The sequence below is a fragment of the Hemicordylus capensis genome, chromosome 6, assembly GCF_027244095.1.
Source record: "Hemicordylus capensis ecotype Gifberg chromosome 6, rHemCap1.1.pri, whole genome shotgun sequence".
NCBI classification, from domain to species: domain Eukaryota; kingdom Metazoa; phylum Chordata; class Lepidosauria; order Squamata; family Cordylidae; genus Hemicordylus; species Hemicordylus capensis.
Window position 1 is genome coordinate 35,702,465 of NC_069662.1, and position 24,278 is coordinate 35,726,742.

At 49.1% G+C, this 24,278-nt stretch overlaps 1 protein-coding gene across 5 annotated transcripts; it reads right to left on the bottom strand.

The window, feature by feature from the left end:
- Positions 1–573: 573 nt before the first annotated feature.
- PNKP (polynucleotide kinase 3'-phosphatase) lies at positions 574–22,391 on the bottom strand. Of its 5 annotated transcripts, none has more exons than XM_053260140.1 (17): positions 22,154–22,391; positions 21,071–21,210; positions 17,796–17,842; positions 17,166–17,612; positions 14,537–14,616; positions 14,072–14,129; positions 13,852–13,959; positions 13,154–13,225; positions 13,005–13,053; positions 12,581–12,651; positions 5,583–5,675; positions 4,790–4,886; positions 3,717–3,778; positions 3,529–3,638; positions 3,356–3,443; positions 2,041–2,102; positions 574–924 (listed from the first exon to the last, which is right to left on the bottom strand). In XM_053260140.1, the coding sequence occupies exons 2-17, from the start codon at positions 21,195–21,197 to the stop codon at positions 804–806; spliced, it is 1,692 nt and encodes a 563-aa protein (XP_053116115.1). In that variant the 5' UTR covers positions 21,198–21,210; positions 22,154–22,391; the 3' UTR covers positions 574–803. The 5 variants fall into 5 exon arrangements, with proteins under 5 accessions (XP_053116115.1, XP_053116112.1, XP_053116113.1 ...); XM_053260137.1 differs by having other exon boundaries at positions 22,151–22,391; XM_053260138.1 differs by lacking the exon at positions 22,154–22,391 and adding an exon at positions 22,009–22,140.
- Between the last annotated feature and the right edge of the window lie 1,887 nt (positions 22,392–24,278).

Below are 24,278 nucleotides of genomic sequence, written 5' to 3' on the forward strand. Positions count from 1 at the left end.
ACAGCACTCCTGTCCCTCTTTAAAGCTTTCTTTAATAAAAGGACATAGCTTCCAAAGGAGCTTCTGTCTGTGTTTAGGGGAACAGAGTCAAGTACTTCTTGCAGTGAGAAGCCTTCCTTGTTTGGGGTACAAGTTGGGTTCTGTGGGAGACTAGTCAGAAATAAGAGTAGGGCTCTCTCCTGTTGGAAGAGTCCTGCAAGTTACTCTCCCTTGATGTAGTTCATCAGCATTTGAGGAGCTCTGGGAGTCTCATGGGGCTTGTGAAGATGCTTCGCTGCCATCAACTTCACCTACAGGGAGACCTCTTGGTGGGAGGCCTGTAGCTATTTCCAAGGAGTTCGCCTGCAGTAACAGCTGTTTGTGGAGAGGTGAAGCATTTTGCACTCTTGAAATTTGCTGACTTAAATTACAAGCATTATGAGCGGGGTTGGAGTGGAGAAGAGCTGGCCCACTGGTTGCCTAAAATTGGGAAGATACAGCTGGAGGGTAATCAGTGTTTTTTCTGAAAGGAAAAACGGAGAAGTCGTCATAGTGCTGTGTAGTAGCTTATTAGGAGGATGACAACGGCAGCAGTTTGGGGTTCCAAAGCTTTATTTCACATGACTCCTAAGTTATCTTTTACAGGGGAGGGGAAATCAACTTCTGCTCCAATTTCAAACAGCCAAGCTTAAAGGCTAAGCTCCCCTTTGACCAGCAGGGGGAGTTCACACACCCATGAGTGTGCCATCTAGGATAACAAGGGGACTTCAAAAAGGCTCTTTCAGAAGGTGCAAGTTATGGAGTCTGGTTGTGTCCATTTGCTATCACCCCTCTGAAAACTGGCGGTAGAGTGACTCCAGCTGAGGGTCTTTGAACTGAGGCACGAAGTGAATCTTGAGAATTTCAGAGAAACCCTCCTCCAGTGATGGTTCCACATACTTACTCCTGTCAGAAAGAAAGGAGAGCTTTTTAAGAAGTGCTACAATAGTGGGAAGAAGCCAGTCTAGAACCCTGCCGAAAATAGACCACCTTTGGGAACTAGTTAGTGTAACAACTACGTCCTTTTATTTGGATGTGCTTTTGGAAAGGAGAGGTGGGGGAAAGAATCATATAGATCAAAAAGCAAGAAAGATGAAGGCCATGGAGAAAGAAGTCTACTCCTACACAGTTCAGCTTGAGTTCAAAGTAGGGATGTGAAACTGGCTCAAGGTTGAACTGGTTTGCCATTGAACCAAGCCAGCTCAGGGGTGCTAAGTTAAAAAAAAGAAAGAAAAAAACCCCCAGACTCACTGTGGTGGGGTAGTCTACCATCCCCGCTGGCCTCCTGTTCTAAAAAGGGCAAGTTCGGCCTACTTTCAGGCCGTTCCGGCCCTTCTTCTGGTGGCAGTGGCCATTTTGGAGGCCTCCACACATACCAAATAGGCCTCTGTATGGCCACCCAGATACTCATTGGGCATGCACAGCTGCCTCCAAAATGGTCGCCACCGCCAGAGGAAGGGCCGGAATGGCCAGAGCTGGCCCTTTTTAGATCAGGAGAAGGCTGGCAGGGGGGATGGCAGAGGCACACCCGTGCACAACCACCGACCTCGACCCAGCAGTGAGTGGGTTTTGGGGTTTTTTAAAAATTAAACTTGGAACCCCCAAGCCAAGCCACGGGTATGTTGGGGGGTCAACCACAAAACCAAACATGCCTGGTTCAGTTGAAGTCTGGTCCAGACTGAAACTGAACTTGGCAAACTGGCTTTGTGTACACTCCTAGTTTAAAGTATGTGGTTTTCCCTTTTCCCCACAATTATGAGAGCTAGTAACTTCCTTGTTTTCATTAAATGTAAACTGGATCATGGGAAAGCAAAATATCTTTGTGCAGTATTGCCACAAGATATCACTTCTTCTAACACAATTCTAAAGTACTCAGAATATTTGTGCCGAACAGGGTAAAGAGGAGAGAGTTTGTTCCCACAGCTAAGCAGGGACAACAAGATACGGATGAGAACCCATTGTAAGAGGGAAGGGCCAGGAAGTTGCCCAGAAGCACTTCCTCGGACCACTCTGGAAACTCACTTATAGCTGTGCAGGACGGGATCATTCACAGGCACGTGTCCCTTCTCCGTCATTTCCCGGAACTGAAATGGAAAAGAAAGTGCTTTCTAGTCACAAAGGGTGCTACCGTTCTGACCAGGACATGGAGGTGCTCCATTTCTTGAGCAGAAAAATTAAGAGGAGGAAAGGACAGTCATCCCTTGCCAACCACTAGGGTTCCGTTCTGGCAAAATCTCGCTGTTGGCAAGGCATTCAAATCTATGGGAAATAGGGTTAGGCAACCATGACCACAAAAAGACCTACAAATAAAGGAAAAAAATACCCAAAAAAAATTGCTAAAGATCACCAAAAATCCTGTAATATTGCCAAGAGTCACCAAGAACAAGCAGATCTAACCTCTGGAAATTTTCTGAACTCCCAAAAAATCACCCTCAGGCATTTTAAATTGGCAAGGGACAGCAAAGGTCGCCAAGAGGAATGAACAGATCGAACCTCTGAAACCCTTCTCCCCCCCCTCCCCCCAAATAACTAAAAAATCTCACCAACTGTGGATACTCGGGTCACAGTTGGCAAGACCTGTCACAATTTCCCATTCACATATACTCAAAACCGTGGCTGGTAAATGACGACTGTATATGAAAACATCAATGATCCATTTAACAGGCAGAAGGTTTAAGACAAATCATTCATCCAGTATACAGTTAAATCTGTAGAATTCAGTGGATATTGTAATGGCCATAAAGGTAAGTAGCTTTTAGAAAAGGCAGGCATGACATGAAGCATGTGCCTTGCCAGCAACTCCGAGCCTTTGAGGCAGAAGCACAGACTGCTTTCAGAGACAGCATACCTCTCTTTGACTACCAGTCACCACTGATTAACAATACCGTGCAGCTTTCATGTAGAGAGGCAATTTATAAACAAGCAACACAAAGGGATGGTCACCACAAGCCAGCACTGCTTGAACATTTCTTAGGGTAGCATCTAGTTATTACGAGACAGCCCATTGAACTAGAGGTATCACACGACTGCCACAACACCGCAATTCTTCGATGTGCTGGATCAAATGCAGTGCAGACGAGCTTACTAAACTACTCGAGGGTTATCCAGCAGGACAGTTCTCAGGAGATGGTGCTTGCTTAAGAGCTCCAAAACAGAGCAAGGTTTCCACTGTCGCCCTGTGGGCATCTTTGGCTTGGGAGATGGCAAGCCTACCGTCTGGCATAGGATGTGGCTCACTGCCCCAAATCTGGGGTGAAAGCAAAAGAAGGGATGAGCTCAGACCTCTGGAGGAGGGGAGCCGAGAGCCTTTTATGCTTCATCATCACAAGGTACTTACTCTGTTGTTATGCTTGGCTTGTTCCAGTGAGGCAGTGAAGAGGAAACAGCGGCAGGGAACACCAGCCTCCTTGGCACACTCGATGTACCTGGTAGGGGGAAAAGGCGCGATGGTTTTTCAGAGCTAACTATCCTGCTGGACTAGCAACATCCCTGGGCCTGCTGAAACCTCACCTGCGCCTTGAATCCAGGTCAGGATTGGTGTTATCCACTGCTGTGCTCTTTCCCGCCTGCAGCGCTGCTTGGGCCGAAGCCACACACTTCTGCCATGAACCAAGTGTGTCCTGTATTGGGGAGAAAGGCAGGTTTGAAGAGGAGGGGGGGGCAAGGGGGTGGGAAAAGGAACTTGGTTCTCCACTTACCCGGTTAGCACAGGCATAACCCGCAGAAACCAAGTGCTGCTTCAGAAAGGTGGACTTGCCAGCTGCAGTGGGGGGAAAGGAAGGAGTTAACATTAAGTCAGACAGTGGGGGGGGGGGGAAGCAGGGTGTTCAAGAAGCCTGGAGAGTTTTGACTCCCAGAAAGAGGAGGAAGTACAAATGATGCATGCATGTTAAGTGTCCCCAATTCCTTTAACCTATGCCTCACAGCCTTTGCAAGGTCCCCAAGTTTCAGCAAGTCTTACTCTGCCTTCTGGACTTGCCATTAATTTGTGCTTAGTGACTGTTGGAAAAGCACTGCAGTGCCTATTGGAGAGAAACCACTTCAGCAATCAAGGATTTGTAAGCAGCGTGCGTTGCCTCAGAAAACGGCTGTCCCATCGCATATACTTTTCTAGCTCTGTACAGCCCCCTTGTCCTGACCCTCATACTTCTATCCTAGTGACTAATCAACGGAGAGGGAAGAGGGTGAGGAAATGGCTTGAAGAGAAATCTAGACTTCACATGTAAGTTGTGCGTGAGCCCGATTCCAGCTTTACTATTCAAATGAGTCACAGTCAATGGCTCTTCTGTCAGACATTAGGCTGAAGAGCGGGTAGAAACCCTCCCCAAGGAGAGGCATCAACTTTGCTGGCCTTGTGTTCAGATACTGGAGGAGGAGTTAACCTTTTCTACCACTGATTTTACAAACCACCAAATGGCGCAGCAGGGAAATGACTTGACTAGCAAGCCAGAGGTTGCCGGTTCGAATCCCCACTGGTATGTTTCCGAGACTATGGGAAACACCTATATCGGGCAGCAGTGATATAGAAAGATACTGAAAGGCATCATCTCATACTGCGCGGAGGAGAAGGCAATGTACCAAAGACAACCACAGGGCTCTGTGGTCACCAGGAGTTGACACCGACTCGGCGGCACACTTTACCTTTTACCTTTACCACTGATCTTAAAAAAAAAGAGGCAAACGTGTTTGGAAGGCAATTGGGAGTTTGCAAGAGGTAACAATATATGAAGACTGATGAAGATGACGATGACGACTACAGGCAGTCACTCACCAGCAGGGAAGCCAACAGCCACAACCAGCTCTGGAGAGGAGGAGGTTAAGCAAGCATCTGGGGGGTCATAGAGCCGTGCCTTAGGATCCAACGCCCGCTGTATGGAAGAAAAAGGTTATTGCTGTAATAAAGCTGTAAGTATAGCCCTGGATGTGGATGTCGGGTAACGTATGGAGTTCCAGTGGGTGCTTGATAAACTCTCTTTTTGCCACCTGCTAGATGTCAGGGGCAGGGGGCCACATCCCTTGAGGGGGAATGAAGCCCTAAAAATAACATGCATGTACAACAGCATGAGAATCATCTGAGAGTGTATCCAGTCTACCAGGCAAAACTGCACAGGCACACTGTCTTAACAAACTGTTCTACTAACTAGCAGACTGGCTTCCTGTGCTGGCAGTGGGAGAAGAGGGGGACACGAATTCCACCCCTATGGTTAGGAATCTGCTTCTGGTGCCACTTCCCACACAGATTTCCCTCTTTAAAACTGTTTTGTGAGCAGGCAGACAGCACTCTGCCATACACAATACTTTTGCAATCCACCTCCCACAAGTCTGCAAGGCGAGATGCCACAAGCTGCATCTGCACAGCAACTGTTTTAGCAGCTTCCTTTGGGAGTATGTAAAAGCCACCATTTGTGCAGGAATATCTCCCCACCTGTCCTCCATAAGAGAGGATTTGGATTCAGATTCAGTAACATTTTCATACAGGATGCACCAGAGCCGCTCCCTGATGTTTCCCCAAAGTTTCTTAAGAGTTGGGAGAGAACTCTATAGGAGACTGAGAAATTACTCACGGGGTCAAAGCTGGGGAGTGTAAATGGTGCCTCTTTCCAGCCCAGGAAATATTCTTCAGGGGTTTTGAATGGCAGACCCGCATTCAGAGCAAACTATAAGGTGGGACAGGAGGACACTCATTGAGGGAGGTGGGGAGAGAGAAGACGACGAAGAGATTGGAGCATTGGTACTCACCGTGAAGGCTTCTTCTGGCTGCCGTTGTAGAGGACAACTCCCTGGGGTTATCATCCCATGCTCGCTCCAGGGCAGGACGTATGCTAATTCTAAAGCTATAAAAGTAGCCGGATGGTAACCCCACCCAGTTCTTGTAGTCAGCCAAGCTTCGAACGGAAGGCAACCTCAATAACACACATATATGAGTAGAAAAAGAGCTAGTAAACGGAAACAGGTAAACCAACAGGTAAACAAACAGGTAAAAAACAACAACAGGTAAACCAACAGGTAGAAAAAACAGCAGGAAGATAGAGCCCCATCCCCCCAGGAGTCTGGGACCGCATAGGGAGGGTCGAGTTGTCCTCTACAACGGCAGCCAGAAGAAGCCTTCACGGTGAGTACCAATGCTCCATTCTCGGCTGCCGTGTGAGGACAACTCCCTGGGGACATACCAAAGCCAGGTGACCCAGGGTGGGGGTCCCAGGCTACTGAGGGGGAAGGACATGTTGCAGAACCCTTCTGCCAAAGGCAGCCTGAGCGGAGTGCATAGTGTCCATCTTGTAGTGCCTGGTGAAGGTGGACGGGGACGCCCACGTGGCCGCTCTGCAGATCTCCTCCCACGGGGCATTGGTGGAAAACGCTGCTGAAGTGGAGGCCGCTCTAGTTGAATGCGCCGTGATTCGCGTGGGTGGAGGCAAGTGCTGGGTCTCGTATGCCAAGGAGATGCAGGCCCTGATCCAACGACCGATGACAGCTGAGGAGACCTTTTGGCCCATGGAGGCCGGTAGGAAGGAGACGAATAACGAGTCCGTCGTCCTGAAGGAGGCAGTTCTTTTAAGGTAGGTCTTTAAGCAGCGGCGAACATCCAACTTATGCCACTCCTTCTCCCTGGGGTGGACGGGCTTGGGACAGAAAGAGGGCAGGACCAGGTTTTGAGACCTGTGGAACATGGAGGCGACCTTAGGGAGAACTGAAGGGTCCGGGATTAAGGTTACTGAATCGACAGAGAATATACAGAACCTGGGGTTGGAGGACAGTGAGGCTAATTCTGAGATCCTCCTGGCCGAGGTGACGGCCACCAGAAAGGCCAACTTCAGAGAGAGAAGGCGTAAAGAAATGGACCTAATCGGTTCAAATGGAGGCTTGTGAAGGACCCGCAGGACTTTGTGGAGGTCCCACGTGGGGAACCTATGTACTACAGGAGGGGATGTTAGCGATGCTCCACGCAGGAAACGCTTCAGGTGGGCATGGGACAAGAGAGGCTTGCCCTTGAATGGTAGCAGGAGAGGAGCCAAGGCCGAAGCGTGCCGCTTGATGGTATTGGCCTTAAGGCCCTTGTCAAGGCCGTCCTGTAGGAATTGTAGCAGCTCGGGTAGGGAACATGCCCTCGGAGTCAGGTGTCTGTTTCTGCACCATCTGAGGAAAACTCTCCAGGTGCACTGGTAAATGCGGTGAGTGGAAGAGCGTCTGGAGGCCATCAGTGTGTCGAGAACGCTCTGGGAGTAACCGAAGCCCCCTAGCAGCTCCCGTTCAAGAGCCAGGCGGCAAGCTGGAACCAGGCGGGATCTGGATGGAGTACTGGGCCCTGCGAGAGCAGGTCTGCGGAGATGGGAAGCAGAACTGGAGGCCCGGTTGCGAGGTTCAGGATCTCTGGGAACCACGGCCTGCGGGGCCAATGAGGGGCCACCAGAATCACCCTGGCCCCCAGGAGCCGAATGCGCCTGAGAAGTCTGGCCAGAAGCGGAAGTGGTGGGAAGGCGTAGAGGAGGGTCCTTGGCCAGGGAGCCGTCATGGCATCTGTCTGTTCCACCTGTGGGCACTGGAACCGGCTGAAGAACCGCGGAAGTTGGGCGTTGCTGGGAGAGGCAAACAGGTCGACTTGAGGGGTTCCCAGTCTTCTGGACAGGAATGAGAAGGCTCTGCGGCTCAGGGTCCATTCGGCTGGGTGGATGTCCTGCCGGCTCAGCCAGTCCGCTTGTACGTTCAGTTCTCCCTTCAGGTGGACTGCTGATAGGGAGGACAGGTGAGATTCGGCCCAGCGGAGGAGCAGAACTGCTTCCTGATGAAGGGAGCGAGACCTGGTGCCGCCTTGCCGGTTGATGTGTGCTTTTGCTGTCACATTGTCGGTCTGGACCAGGACATCCTTGCCCCTCAGTGCAGGTAGGAAGGCTTGAAGGGCCAGGCGAATCGCACGGAGCTCCAACCAGTTCATGCTGTGGCCCGACTCCTCGGGGGACCATCTGCCCTGGGCCGACTGAGAAAGGCAGTGAGCTCCCCATCCCCGAAGGCTCGCATCCGTGGTGATGAGAATTCGAGGGAGATCCAGAAAGGGCTTGCCGGCCCCTAGGTTTCTCTTGCAGAGCCACCAGCGGAGCGAGGAGCGCACTTCTGGAGACAGTTGAACCCTCCTGGACGACCTGGAGGAAATGTCCTCCTGGAAGGGGAGGAGAAACCATTGGAGGCAACGGAGATGCAACCTTGCCCAGGGGACAGAGTCGATGGAGGAAACCAGTAGACCCAATAACTGAGCCAGCTGAAGGACGCGAGGCCTGCTGGTCGCCAGGGTCTTTGATGTCATGGACCAAATCTTGAGTCTGCGTTCCTCTGGAAGAAAGAATCGGTCCCTTTGGGTGTCCAGGACTACTCCTAAGTGCTGGAGACGGAATGTAGGCGACAGGTGGCTCTTGGCGTAGTTGACCTGGAAGCCGTGGGACGTCAGGGCCTCTAGGGTGATCTGGACGTCCCGTTCTGCATGGTTTCGCGACATCACGATCAAATCGTCCAAGTAAGCCGAGAGGCGGACCTTTTGCAGGCGGATGTAGGCTACTAGAGGAGCCAGCACCTTTGTGAATGTCCTTGGGGCCGAGGAGAGCCCGAATGGGAGGGCACGATACTGATAATGTGCTCCCCTGTAACAGAATCTGAGGAGATGACGGGATAAAGGGTGAACAGGAACGTGTAGATAGGCCTCTGTCAGATCCACTGATGCCATCAGGTCCCCGTGTTGTAGGCTCTCCGCGATGGAGCGGAGAGTCTCCATACGGAACCTGCGCTTGCGTACCCATCGGTTTAAGGATTTTAGATCGAGGACCGCCCTGTAGGAGCCGTCCCGCTTGGGCACGGTGAATAAGATTGAATAAAGCCCTTGACGGTGCTCTTGAGGGGGAACTGGCTCTATGGCTGCGATGGCTAACAGGTGGTCTATGGCCTGTTGAAGGATTCTGTGTCTTGTGGAAGAACGAGAAGTTGGGGTGGGCCGAAACCTGTGTAATGGGGGGCCTGACAACTCTATTAAGTACCCCTCTAAAATTGTTTTCAGGACCCATTTGTCTGTGGTGGACGCCTCCCAGGCATGGTAAAAGTGGGAGAGGCGACCTCCTATCTTTAAAGAGTCACTGTGCTTGACGTGGTTTAAACTGCTGGCCTGGCTGGGCTCTCGAATTGGACTTGGCGGGGAAGTTACCCTTTGGCCAATTGGGGCGCCTAAATCTGTTGTCTCGCTCGTGGGGGCGAAAGGAGGGGCGAAAGGAACGAAATTGGTGCTGCTGAGGCTGACCCCTACGAAAGGGGCGCCGCTCGTCCCTCCTGGCTGTGCTGGGAAGGGTCAGCTTTCTATCCTTGGATTCAATGAGGATGTCCTTAAGGGCTTCATCCCCAAAGAGCTTAGTGGCTGAGAAGGGGACTGCCGCTAAGTTGGCTTTTGATGCTGCATCAACCTGCCAGTGGCGGAGCCAGAGGGTTCGCCTAGCGATCACATTAGTAGCTGTAGCTCGGGCCCCGAAACGTACTGCATCCAGGGTGGTGTCAGCAATGTAGGCTTGTGCCTTCTGGAGCTTTAGGGCAATCTGGCGGGACCTGGCTGGATCTGGGGGAGGCGACTGAAGCAACTCATCGGTCCAGAGCAGTGCTGCCCGAGAAATGATGGAGGCGGCTATGGAGGCTCTGATAGAAAGAGAGATACAATCGTTATTTCTCCTTAACTGTACTTCGATTCTCTTTTCGGCGGGATCCTTCAGCGTTGACTCTCCATCTCGTGGGAGGACCGCACGAGAGGTGAGGGCTGAGACGTGAGCATCTACTGGAGGCGTTTGGAGTTGTGCAGCTGCTGAGGGGATGAACGCGTAGTGCTTATTAGCTAAGGAAGAGACCTTCTTCTGGACCGCTGGTGCTTGCCACTCCTGCTGGAGAACCTCTGAGAAGGTATTTGGCAAGGGAAACAGGAGCTCTGGTGAAGAATGTGTAGGTAATACCAGAGATTCCTTGGAGGGAGCAGCCCCAGGATGCAAACCCTCAATATCGAGACCCAGGGTGCGCATGGCCTTAACAAACAATGTGGAGAAATCGTCAGATGGAAAAAGGCGCTTAAATTGAGGGGTGGATTCCTCCATCCCTGCCTGTCCATCAGACCACTCCCCTTCTTCCCTGGAATCGTCCCCCAAGTCTGCCAGATCAGGGCAAACCCCCTCTGTAAGGGCAGTATCAGCTTGGCCCACGGGGGAACGAGGCAGGGCAGGGACCCTCCCTAGGTGGGTAGGGGACTCTGGGCCCGTGTCTTCTGAGGAGTGGGCTGGGGCAGGGCGTGTGGCAGTGGGGCTGGGCTCCCTACGCCTCTTCTGCAGCCCCTTGCGGCCCTTCCGCCTCTTTCTGTGGGATTTCCCATGTGGGGTGGAGTCAGAATCGGAAGAGGAGGGGGAGGAGGGGGAGGGCGATCGCCTCCCTCGCTTACGGCCCCTCTTTCCCGCCTTGCGCTGATGCAGGGCTTGCGAGAGCAGATCACTGATCCAGGTTTTCCAGCTCTCCGGCATCTCTGGCCCTGGGGCTGCAGAGGAGGGGGGAGGGGGAGGGGCCGCTCCCTGGTCTCCTGCCGGGGCCTGCGCTATTGGTACTAGCAGGGGGGGGCTATTCGATGGGGAAGCCTGAATAGGGGCCATGGAGAGGGGCTGCCTGCTCTCGGGAGCTCCCGTTCCGCCAGGGGACTGCCGCTCACACTCACCCTCCTCGGTCTGTGCGATGCCCTCCTCCTCCTCTCCCGAGGAGCTGGTGGCCTCCGAGGAACGGGCCGCTGTGAGCAGTTCCAACACTTGGGCTCTCCTGCGCCGCCGCTGGGCCCTCGCCTGCTCTGCCTCCTCGAGGGACGAGCCAAGATGGCGCCCTTCGCTCTGTGCGCCCGCCCGCGCACCGGCAGCAGCATGTCGGTCTTTCCTTGAGGCGCCCGCCCCCGCAGAGGGGGGCGGTGCTGCCGAAGTGCCCTCGCCCGGGGGGGACGCGGTGGTCCTGGGCATGGCTGCAGCATGTCTAGCGGCGGCCGCGCTCGCAGCGGAGCGGTCCGCCTTTGCTGCTTGGGTCTTTTGCCTCTCCGCCCGTGATCGGAGTCCCTGCAGGCACGGCTGCGGCTGCTCCATGGCAGAAGGGGGGAGAGGAAGGGGGAAGGTCTGGACAGCAAGCGGGGAGCGGAGGACTGAGTAAATAGGCTGAGCAAACGAGCGGGAGTGGGGTGGAGATTGAGGCTCGGCAAGGAACCCTTTTTGAAGAAATGCCTTTTTTTTTTTTTTTTAAAGATGAGGGAGAGAGAAGGAGGGCAGCCGAGGAGCCAAGGAGAAGGGAGAGGCGTAAGCAGAGGAAGGAGCAAGTTAAAAGGAGACTTATCTGAGGAACGAAGCAAGGCTGAGTATCCTTTCCTGGAGCGTTAGCAGGACGAAAAGAACTGGGTGGGGTTACCATCCGGCTACTTTTATAGCTTTAGAATTAGCATACGTCCTGCCCTGGAGCGAGCATGGGATGATAACCCCAGGGAGTTGTCCTCACACGGCAGCCGAGAAAGGCATGAGCATACAAAATCATGGTATTCATATACTTTACCCAGAACTCATAGATGTTCTGTTTTAAAATGGAGGTTCCCAACCTTCGGTCACCAGATGTTGGACTACAACTCCCATAATCCCCAGCAATGGTGAAAGACCATTGGTTAAAGTCCATCATCATCTAGGGACTCAATGCTGAGAACCGCTGGTTTAGAAGATGGGTGGTATTTGGTGCAGAAGATAAAAAGCCCTGCCCCTACCTGTCAAAACATCCAGGCAGGCTAGGGCTGAATTCTGGCTACTTATAGTGACAGCAGCCACAGGGCTTACTGGCAGGACCATGCAGGACAAATTAGCTGGCCCAGGGCTTTATTTGTAAGGCATATCCAAACAGCTTCTCTGCCCCTTTTTATGCCTCAAAGATCTCGCCAAGGGCCTCCTCTTTCTCTCTGCCAACTGCCCCCCCAACGACAATCTTGCAACTGCAAAAGATCATGTGCCAGTATGCAGACTGATACGACTTGTATAACTTCGAACAAATAATTTTGATTTCTAAAACTAGGACATCCAACTGCTGCAATGCAAATTCAAAATACAATTTGCACAAATTATTCTGTCTGTACAAGCTTCAAATTATTTGTGGCACAGAATAAAAATGGGGGGACTAATAAAACTTGGTTTTAATACAAAAAAAGTTTTTAAAAGCCAGTCAGGACAGAAGAACAACTGATCCTGCTGCCCCAAATGCCCTCTGAAAAAACATTCTTAACCTGCCATAGATGCAGAGTATACAGAATCGTGTCTACTGTGTACAAGTATGCATGCATGTGCATACTTTGCGCACCATGTGCAAGTAAAAGCAAGAAGCCACCCTTACGCAACCAGGGTGATGACAACAGTGGCAGACAAAGAGTGGGCAAAAAGGAAAAAAGAGAGGGGGGAATGCAAAGCCAAACCCCTTCTCCAAATGTTACAGGCCAGGCTTGAAGCAGGAGGAGCTACGGATGGAGCAGGAGACAGACAAGAGCCACATTTCCACATACCAGGCGGTCACTGCAAGAGAAATCTTTCTTCTTATGCCCAGGGGCCCAGTTTGCTGGTCGCCCAGCTGCATCTAGGGATGACATGAACATGAACACACCCATATTTTAAATTTCTGAATTCTCTTCTTAATGCTATTAATTGTTATTGTTTGTTAATCTGGTCTGTGACCGCAACAAACATACTACTACTATTACACCCATTACTGCAAGGTGGGGAAACACATTTCTGAGGCCAACATCCAGAACTGGGCCTTGTAATTCGGGGTGCGGGACTGGCTACTATTCCCCACAGTAAAATGTTCCAAACCCACACTCATTCCCCATTAGAAACCATCTGACTGAGACAGCAAATGTGGGTTCAAAGTAAATCATGCCCAAACCCTTCTGTTCTAAGTTAAATGGCATCCCTTAGTGCTTTACTCACCTCCCACGTAGACACTGTCCTGCACAGACACTGCTAGGCCACCGTTTGCCTAAGAAGATGGAGGAAGGGGAGAGTCAAGTCAGGGAGCAGCACGGACCTCTCTTCCTCACCTCTTTCATCAGCCAACCCTTCCCACCCCATCCCCATACCTTCTTGCACAGATGGTCCCACATGCCAAGAACAGGTTTGCGGTACATGCCGGAGCTGGTTGCCACGAAGACCTACAGAAGAAGGAGAGCAGCGGGGGTCACACAGGCAGCTCTGGATCCAACCCTTGTGGCACACAAGACATATGGCAGCATTCGAAACCCTCCACTGATCTGTAACCATGATTGCCACTGTTTGTGAAGATCATTTAAAACATTGATGCCTTGCTGCTCTCTTTGTTAGGACACACAAAGTGGCTTAATAAGAAAGGACAATAGAAAAGCCAGAGAGGACACACAGACAACTGATAATCAATTGTCCCCAAATGCCCTCTGAACCAACAATCTTAACCTGCCACCTGGACCCCATAAATGAGTGGGCCAAGTAAGTATCCTTAGGAAGAGAGTGCCACGATTTAGGCACTGTTATTGAAAAGGTCTTTCACAAACAATGCACTGCGTTTGCACATTGTAGTCTCCGTTTTTGTACTCTTCACCTTCTCTCTTGCACCGTATCGATTCTTAGATTTCTAAGCTTTCAGGCCGGAAAGTGTCTCCTGAAATTCTGACTGCAATCATCGTTTAAGTGTGATCCAAAATAACTTCACAAGCTCCCAACACCCAGGGCCAGCACTTCTTTTGACTCGCTGCTTTCCTTGCAGAGTATTCTGGGGGATGCTCCACCTCCTTCACCCACTCACCTGCACTGGGACACCCAGCCGCTCAATCACAGCCTCTGCTTTGGCTTTGAAAACTTCAGGCCTGAGGCGCCCCCGGCTGATGCCCAGTTGGTTGGTGAGGATCACAATCTGCCCAGGAGGGAGGAATGGGAAGAGGAGAGAGAAGAGTGTGAAGGGCAGGGAGAAAGAGAGAGGAGAGGGCTTGCTTGCTGGAGAAAAGTGATCCCGGGAAGGAGCATACCTTGTACCCCTCACTCAGAAGCTGCTTCAGCTTGCGAGGAACTTCGGGGTACAGGATCCTGTAAATAGAAAGGGGTTAAGCAAGTTATCATATATTGTTCTCCTCCTATATGGAGAACAGTTCTATAACTACTGAGAGCTTGTAAAAAAGGTAATTGCAGCCCAAGTGCCAGTCCTTGTATGTACCAATTAAGCAACCACTTTTCTCATGTTCCATTCAACATGTTTTCCCAATGAGTATTAAAACTCCATATTTGTATTCTACCCTTCCAACAAGGACTGCAGGGAAATGCACGTGCCCCTTTCCATTTTATCTGCACAATAGCCCTGAGGTAGCTTAGGTTAATCCAATGAATATCATGCCCGAGTGGGAATTTGATCTCAGGCCTCCTTAGGCCTAGCACTACATTAATTCTCCATAATCCCGTCCTCCTGCCACCAATCCTGGCCTTTAGCCTGCACTCACTTCCAGTCGTCGGGGCTTGTGGGAAACACCTTCCCAGACTGCGTAGTGATGAGGGTTCCATCCAGATCAAATCCCGCAATCTGAATAATAATAATAATAAAATGGGGAGTGTCAGACCAAGGCACCCATCCAGCCTGGCATTAAGCCTCTCCTTCCATGCACCTCAGATCAACGACACACTAAACAAAGAGAACCATCACTTCCTTGATTCCTGGTTTAGCCATATTTTAAAAGTCCTGAAGGCACTCCTACATGATGCCATGGGCAAGTTTCCAAAGGAAGGGTGTGGGACAACCTCAAACCTTTCTAAACTGCAGCATTCTACATATCCTTTGTACAGAAGAGGACGCCATCTAGAGATCCTGGACAGCATGTGGGCAGCAGCAGACTCTTGTGTATGCAGAGTCCCAGAATGTCTGCACTATCCCTTTAACACTGACTCCCCTGGATTGCCTGGAATTATGGAGTGACTGCCCAGGAGTTCTCACCACTCCGATGATGGGCATGTACTCAACAACATTACTACACTGTGGACTAAACCTGCTTCCTACCCCCTTGTGACTACCATTTAGCGGGGGGTGGGGAGAGCAGGTTCTGCACCTCTCCCAATAAAGTGGCCAATCACAGCCCTTTACCTTGCCCCGCAGAACCCAATAGGTGCCACTGACAATGGAACCTGCTTTGTTCTCCATAGCCACACTTGCTTCTTCTATCCCTGCTTTGGTTTCTTTAATTCAGAAATTTGGCCAGGCCCCTGGCTACTCCATTAATTGGTTCAAGCCTGAACTGGTGCATCTGGGGATCCATTCTCATAAGAACAGCCCGGCTGGATCAGGCCCAAGGCCCATCTAGTCCAGCATCCTGTTTCACACAGTGGCCTACCAGATGCCACTGGAAGCCTACAGGCAGGAGTTGAGGGCATGCCTTCTCTCCTGCTGTTGCTCCCCTGCAACTGGTATTTAGAGGCATCCTGCCTTTGAGGCTGGAGGTGGCCTATAGCCCTCCTCCCCCCTTGTTTCATAACTGGAATTTCAAAATTTGCCAGACAGAAATTAAGTACTTAAGAATTATTGTCAACCCAGAATATCTCCTCCTTAAGGAATAAGAATCTTAATCTAATCTTTTCTCAAATGAAACTTGATATTGATGGATGGATCTCCTTACCTAACAGCATTTGGGATTAAAAAAAATAATAATTAAAATGAATCTCCTTCCTGGTTTGACCTATGTATTAAGGGGCCTCACTCCTTATTCATTCCTAAAATCTCCTTTAGCTGTGTTCTCAAACTTATCCGCCAGTTTATCTAGCATAAAGACAATCCCATATGTTCCCTTCATAAATTACAATGGCTCTCCCGTGCACTACTTGTTGCCAAGCATATTATTTTACAGAGTTGGAAAGATCATTTCAGTCCCTCGGTTTATCAATAGATAGAAGACATCTCTAATCTGGCAGCTTTTGAACTGACAACTTACTATTGTATGCCAAAAGAGGACTCCCGTACCAGGATTTGGAAAGACTCTTTAGAGTTATTTGCATAATTTCTTTTGTTTATTTCAAATCAATAAGTGTGTTGCCCCTTCAACCTCACCTTCCCTCCCACCACTTTTCTGTTTTTCACCCTCATATCCTGACCTTTTTGTTGTAATTACTTTGTTATAACATGAAAAAAGAAAAAGAAGAATGGTGTCCCATGCCCCACCACCCCTACCACTTGAAGTGGTAGTGTCCAAACTACCCCCTGAGGATTCTACCACCTCAATCTGCTGCACATGTAGACCAGCCCCCCTCCCCCCGCAAAAGAAAATGCCTGGAACTGTTGAGATTTATATCCTAGTCTATCCTCTACAGCTCTAGACAAACTACACAAATACAGTCCCTCATCAATCGTGGGTTTCCCAATTGCAGATTTGAGAATCTGCGACTGGGAAATTGTCACCACCCTCGCCAACCATGACTTGAGTATCTGTAGTCAGGTGCCTTTAAAAAAAATTGGGGGCAGTTTTGGGGGGAATTTCCATGTTCAGGAGGTCTCACGAGGCGAGCTGGTCTGGTGGTAGCAAGCATGACTTGTCCCCTTAGCTAAGCAGGGTCTGCCCTGGTTGCATATAAAAGGGAGACTAGAAGTATGAGCACTGTAAGATATTCCCCTCAGGGGATGCTAGCAGAAGGTTTCGAGTTCCCTCCCTGGCTTCTCCAAGATAGGGCTGAGAGAGATTCCTGCCTGCAACCTTGGAGAAGCCGCTGCCAGTCTGTGTAGACAATACTGAGCTAGACAGACCAATGGTCTGACTCAGTATATGGCAGTTTCCTATGTCATTCCGGTGGGTCGGGGGATTTCTTTCCTATTTTTTTAGGTACTTTCCCAATTGTAATTCCCTAATTCCCTGTTTCCCATTCATTTAAATGCCTTGTCAACCACGAATCTGCCAACCGTGAGGGCTTCCAGGAACAGAACCCTTGTGGTTGGGGAGGGACGACTGTATTTATGATGTTTGCATTCTTAAATGTTGGGAGAAAAACACACCTACAGAGATGTCGCTTTCCCCAAAGCATTCTTCCAACGGATCCCAAATCAGCAGCACCTTTGGGCAGCTGGCCCACAGAACAACAGGCAGGAAGTCTTACTTTGGCACTCGGCGCCACCCCTTTCTTTGTGAAGACCAAGAGCTTGCCATGATCCTCCCAGGAGTCCTGAGGCTGGGGAGACAGCTTCGAGGGAGTCTGCCGGGAGGGCGGGTCGGCCTGCTCAGCCTGCTCAGCCTGAGCTGCCGTCTCCTGCAGCTGCCTCAGCTTCTCAAGCACTGAAGGGTCGTCTTCTTCCTCCTCCTCCTCAGACGGGGAGGAGACCTTGGGCCGCTTGGCAGGTCGGGCCTTGCCGTCATCCTGATTCAGGGGGCGCCTGGGGCTGAAGAACTCCAGCAGGTTTTTCTTGGGGGAGCGGGAATCTTGCTCAAAATGGATGTGATAAGGATACAGTCCATTCACCAAGCACAGAATTTCTCCCTCCTGGAGCGTTGTGCTGTCCCCACAGCGCAGGTGTATCTCTTCCACTGATGTGGGGTTCACCCCCCGCTGTCAACACACCAACATGTTAAGGATTCCACCTCAGAGCCAGCTGCATCTTAGACCCGGATGAGGGGCCTACCAGCAACCACACCATCCAGAGGCAGCCACCTCTCCCTGCTATTCAAGAGATTTCCATCTGAAGAACAGCCCCACCCCAATTCAGAACTGGGGAATGTTTCCCCATCTTACCTGTGTGACTCTAACAGATCGGTAGGCATAATTTGCCAGCAACTCCACTGCAAGAGAAGAGAAGAGAAATACAAGGCTTGTTCTGCCTGAGATTGGACATATTTTGTGCCAAGCGAAAAACACCCTCCTCCTTCAATCCTTAACTGCATGTCAAGAAAGCTCGAATTCTACAACATTTGCTGCAGAATTTGAAACTCATTTGTTATTTACCAGGCAAAGTAAATAACATATTGTAGCGTATTAAAGCCTTTGCCTCAGAGCAGCTCACATGAGGGGGAAATGCTGAGTCATCCCTCGCGAGCTGCCTGGCCGGACTTCTCATAAAACTAATCTATATTTCCGGTAGAATTATAATGCTGCCACCACCACCCCCTCTTATCAACAGAGTTTGAACCTCCCTGGGCTTGGGGTGAAATCCCAGGGAAAACTCTCTTTATTTTGCTATTGGACAAATACAAAAACCTTCCACTTGTAGGCCTACACGTGATGAGAAAACTGATAGCTGCTGAGTGCTTGAGGACGCTTTTGCACCAGAGAAATCCCCTTTCCGCCCTCCCTTTTTCTTGAGTTAAAAACCACTCTGAGAAGCTTGTAAAAAGAACAAAAAAAAAAAAGTTTTATTCAGTTACTACATACTGCTTCTGTCTGAGGCTTTAAAGTTTTAAATATACTCAAAAATACTTAGTAGGTTACAAAAACAGGTTGTCTAAGGCTTCAGTTTCAGCTTGCATTTAGGCATGCTTAAAAGTTTACAGAGTCTTTTGCAACACCCTAGATGGGTTGGGTGTAGGCTAGTGTTTCTTATTTTAATTACACTGCAGGTAAACAATACTAGAACAGTATCAGGGATATACAAAGCACACACACAAAGAAATATAAGTTTCTAATGCAAAGTTTGACTAAACAAACTTTTCCCTAAATTAATCTTCCCGAAGCCAAAGCCCAGGCTTCCTTTCCTTGAACTCACCAAACACCTGTTGAGAATCAAGCCCCTGCAGTTCTATCTTCCTAAAGTTGCAGTCATCCTGTTGCAGCAAACTCCACTGCCACATGTCCCCTTGCTCCTTCAGCACAGACCCTCCTTTCTTATTCCCAGCAATCGCTCTCTAGGTCCCACCCCGGTGTACTGATTGGGCGATCTCTGGAGGTCACCAGCCTGTCAGTCAAGACAAGGGTTCACTTCCGGTTAACTCTTTAGAGGGAGGAGAGCCTGGTCACTACACACCTGTTTGGTACTAACATGCTCAATACACATACTTAATGCTGAGCCACAAGAATTAGAATTGTATTATTTTAAAGCAATTGTGGACAGTAAAAAGGCAGTGGGCTGGTGTGTATAGGGAAGGCAGTGCAGTTAGAAGCTGCAAGGAAAAGCAAGATATTTATTTCATTTTATATCATGCCTTTCTGCCAGTTGTCCATTCAGGACACATGGGCCTTCAGCCCTCCATTTAATCTTTGCAACAGTTCTGCAATATAAGTTTTATGTGCAAAAATAACAGAAGCATTTTAAAAAGTTGTGGTTCTCTTCTATTTTCTAACAATTCTGCTATGTCAACTGCTTTGAGAAGTTATTTGTTGAAAAGTGGTATATAAATATTCCTAACAACTGGCTCAAAGTCACACAGGTCTCTTAGGTCTCTTCAGCACTGTGGCCACTACATCACACTCAATCTGTCACTGAGAAGTGTCATTCCTCTAGACCAGGGGTGAACAAACCTGGCCCTCCAGATATTGTTGAGCATTTATTGTGGCTAGGGATACTGGGAGTTGTAGTTCAGCAACATCTGTAGGGCCAGGTGTGCCCATCCCTGCAGTGTTCCCTCTAACAGGGATTCCCAGATGTTGTTGACTACAACTCCCATAATCCCCAAGCAAAGCCTAGTGAAGCTGGGGATGCTGGGAGCTGTAGTCAACAACATCTGGGAACTCCTGTTAAAGGGATCGTTGCACCCCTGCTCTAGTTTGCAGCCTTTTGCAACTATATTTACGAACATAGGAAGCTGCCTACAGACACTGGTCCATCTAGCTCAGTACTGTCTAAACAGACTGGCAGTGGCTTCTCCAAGGTTACAAGCAGGAGTCTCTCTCTGCCCTGTCTGGAGATGCCAGGGAGGGAACTTGGAACCTTCTGCATGCAGATGCTCTTCCAGCAGCTGCTTTTCCAGATGCTTTCCCCAGCAGCCTGGGGAAAAGAGGAGGAGCTTTCCTAGAGAAGTGTTCCCTACACTTGAATCTGTCATCATTCTGTGGCTTCTGCAGATGCTAGACAATACCAGGCATAACACAAAGATGAGAAGCTTTCATTTATTTTACTGCAGTGTTTAAATGCCATGTTCTTCAGTCCCAAAGACTACCAGACTAACTTACAAGAGTAAGATCTAGATCTAGATCTAGTACTGCCCTCTGAAAGAAGAGCTTTTTCGGGTATTTGAATATATGAAGTTTCCCTCCTGGAGTCTTCTTTACTCCAGGTGAATCTAAGTCACTGATAAAAATGTTCAAGTCTTTTATATATTATACTTTATATAGTGAGCTGTATAGGGTTTCTGCTTACCTAGTGGGTTTTGTTTATGTTTATGGTTGTTTTTTAAAATACACTTTATCCTATTCTCAACAGTTCCCAACTTTATTACAAAGATAAACATTTAAAAAGGGAGGAAGGCAACCAATCACTTCTTGAGCAAAGAGATGTGAGAAACGGTTGGAGAAATTTCTCAAATGTTTCTCCTTGGAAGGAATCCTGCCATTCTCTTTGGCAGAAGCACTATGCAGTACGCACTGTTACGGAGGCATAACGCTGCGGGGCTGCTGCGGACCTGAAAGGCTGCGTCAGGGCTGCCCAGAAGTGCAGATGTGCAAGCACTGCTTCCACAGGTTTCCATATTGTCCCAAATGGTGAACTCTGCAGAAGTGCTGCTTGTACAACTGCTTGTTCTGAGAAGTCCCAACGCTGCCTCTCAGATCTGCAGCACCCTTACACCTCCATAATGCTGCGCATCACATGGGCCTCTAAATTTAATCACTTTATGAGCCTTAAGGAAATAATAGGGATTGCTGCAGGTTTCTGCAATCCTCAGGGCCAGAAACCTGTTTCTGAAATACTAACCAATCATGGAAATGGTCAGAGAGCGGAATTCTGGCACATACTGTATACAAAAATCCTCTAAAACATTCAAGGAAGAATCTTAAACAAAATATAGTGCAAATGGGTCCCCGCCCGGTTACATTTTTGTTAGCAGTAAAGGTTTTACGATGAGAAAAACATTGCTCACCTTGTGTCCGGGAACATTTCTTATCGGTGATGAGTGTCTCGGGTCCTCGGCCCAGAACCACAGTCACACCATCAGGCAGAACAACTGGGTTATGTCGCTTGTCTTGGCTGATGAGGAGGCACCGCATGACGCTGAGCAATCTGCAAACAAAAAGGGCTTTTAATGGTGACAAACAACAGTGTCACACACAGATCTTCACACTATACATCATACAATAAAAAGGAATTTTCAAGACCTTTCCATAATCTCAGGGCTAGAACCTTCTGATTTGCTAAGAAAAATAGATCACACAAAAATGTCTAGGTGGAAGAATGACATAACATGCTAAAAAGACTCTGAAATGGAGTGTGAGTAGTATACGTCTGGATTGTGCGAAAGGGGGGGGGCGGCCTTAAATAAGACAATTCTGTCCTGAGCGATCATAAACCAGTTGTGAAAGAAGGTGATACAGAAAGATCAACAAGAGAGACTATATATGGAGCTATTCTGAGAATTTCTGACTAAACGAGCACCCTCCAAAAGGGATTCTGAGGAGAGGAAAGCTAACTGCACTCTTCAACCTCACTATTAAAGATGAGCTTGTTTTAAATGTAAGATAGATAGATAGATTCCTTTTAAGATAGCTGCTCTTTCTGCATTGAACTTGATGAGGGCTGAAACGCCCAAATGGGTTTAACATCTGTAAGCATCTCTATTAAGTGGGGGGAGCTGTTGTACCTCTTCTCTATAGGGGACTCCTTAGTACATATGAGCTGCTACTGAGAAGAGGATGGGTTTGTGCTTCTGAAAGGGTCCTCCCGCCCCACAGGAGCGACTATCCCCCATTTTAAGGAGAACACTGTCCCGCACTACGGCTTCTGCGCCCAGCAAAGGCGAAGAAGAGGGGGAGGGGAGAGGAACCACTTCCGCAACAAGGAGCCTCAGGGCTGGTGTCACACCTTTTCTGTCCCCAGCTGAAAAGGGAACTTATCCATTTGGGGACGACTCCGGGACCGACAAAAGCGTGAGAGAAAGAGTTCTTATCCCGAATTTCAGGTGTCGCGACACACACACAGAAAAAATAATAACAGAGCGACTCACAACCTGAAGCCACCGTAAAAATGGAAAGCGGCCAGCGGCCGGACACAACAGTCGGAGACCTATTGTCTGTAGACGCAAAGTGGTGGTGCTCTATCCCTTGCCAACTCTATGGTAGAAGTCTTCTATAGTTAGAGAGGAAGACGCGATCAATTTTAGACCGGAAATTCTTCATAGGAGTGCGATGGTTGTGCGTCTCTCTGCTCTTATCTCTATGCCGGGGAAAGACTTCCTGGGTATTTTTGACGCCATTTTCCCCCCTAACCGTCACCCGCGCGTGATAAAAAGTAACAGCTGCTCTCATACAAAACATTTCGGCGGGAGTGGGTGCTGGTAAGCGCCCTCGCAAAATTGCTCCTCAGTTTAGGATTTATTTCATACTATTAGCGCCCCCGCAAAATTGCTCTTCAGTTTAGGATTTATTTCATACTATTAGCGCCCCCGCAAAATTGCTCCTCAGTTTAGGATTTATTTCATACTATTAGCGCCCCCGCAAAATTGCTCTTCAGTTTAGGATTTATTTCATACTATCAGATCGTTGGCTGGGCAAAGTCATTTTGCGTAGATTAAACTGATAGGAAAATTCAAGAAATTAGATATATGTATTAGAATTTTGTATGAATGTGCGTGCAAAGGGGAAGTAAAGGAACAGCTTGAAATGTGTACGATTTCAACTTCAAACTATTCATTTAGTTCAATAATGGCCATATATGGTAAATCTGGATTGCAGTAGATTTGATTTGAGATAGAGCTGCTTTTCTTGATCTGCCTGAGAGTATCCCCAACTCCTTCATGCAATCCAGAAGGATACCATGGTCGATGGTATTGCTGAGAGATCCAAAAGAACCAGCAGAGTCACACTCCCTCTGTCAATTCCCTGGTCAAGGTCATCCATCAGGCCAACCAAGGCCCTCTCAACCCCATCGCCTGCTCTAAAGCCAGTTTGAAATGGGTCTAGACTCTAGATAATCGGTTTTCTCCAAAACTGCCTGGAGCTAGTTAGCCACCACTCTCTCAATCACCTTGCCCAACCATGGAAGACTGGAGACTGGCCTATAACTATCCATCGCTGAGGGATCTAGGGAAGGCTTCTTAAGAAGTGGTCTAATCATTGCCTCCTTCAAACAAGGAGGCATCCTACCCTCCCTCAGCGATGAGTTAATGATATTAACTAAGCCATCCCCAACAATTTCCCTGCTAGATAGAAGCAACTAAGTCGGGCAAGGATCCAGGGAACAAATGGTAGGTCGCACCTCCCCAAGCAGCTTGTTCAAAGGCATCACAGATTGAAACTGATCCAATCTGCTAGTGCAGGAGGGATTGCTGGACACCACCTTAATAGACTGCAAAAACAGTGGGGTCCAAGTCGGCCCAAATACAAGAGATTTTGTCCACAAAGAACCCATTAAAGGCATTACAGCAGAACATAGTCTCCGGGGACTGATTCGAATTGAAGGAGCCTGAATCAAACTCCTCACAATCTGGGACAGCTCTGCTGAACACGAACCTGCAGAAGTAATGCGTGCAGACCAAAATTGTTTTTTTGCTACATGCACCACTTCTGCATAAACCTTCAAATAGGCTCTATGCTGTGTCCTGTCAATTTTGAGCTGAGTTCTCCTCCACTTGCGTTCCAGTTGCCTACCTTGCTGCTTTAGACCCCGCAACTCCTCTGTATACCAGGGGGCCACTTTTAAAGCAGGTCGGAAGGTAGCTTAGGAGCTATCATGTCTATCGCCCTGGTGAGTTCCCTATTCCAGGTTCCCACCAAGGCATTGACAAAATCACTGACAGCACCAACATTGAAACCCTCCCAGGCTTTTTTGAATCCTAATGGATCCAGCAGCCTTCTCAGGTGGACCATCTTAATAGGTCCACCACCCCTGCAGGGCTGGGATGTGGCCGTGAAACCAAACTTAACCAGGTGGTGGTCCGTCCACATGATCAGAACAAAAGACCAAATCAAGTGTGTGACCAGCAACATGAGTTGGTCCTGAAACTAATATAATCTACAGCTCCCATTGTATGCAGGAGGCAAGGCTGAGTGTCTTATAACAGTTCTGCAATGTAGTCCAGTGTTATGTACTTAAAGAATATCTAGTACACTGCAGCTGCCCTTTTGCACAAGAAT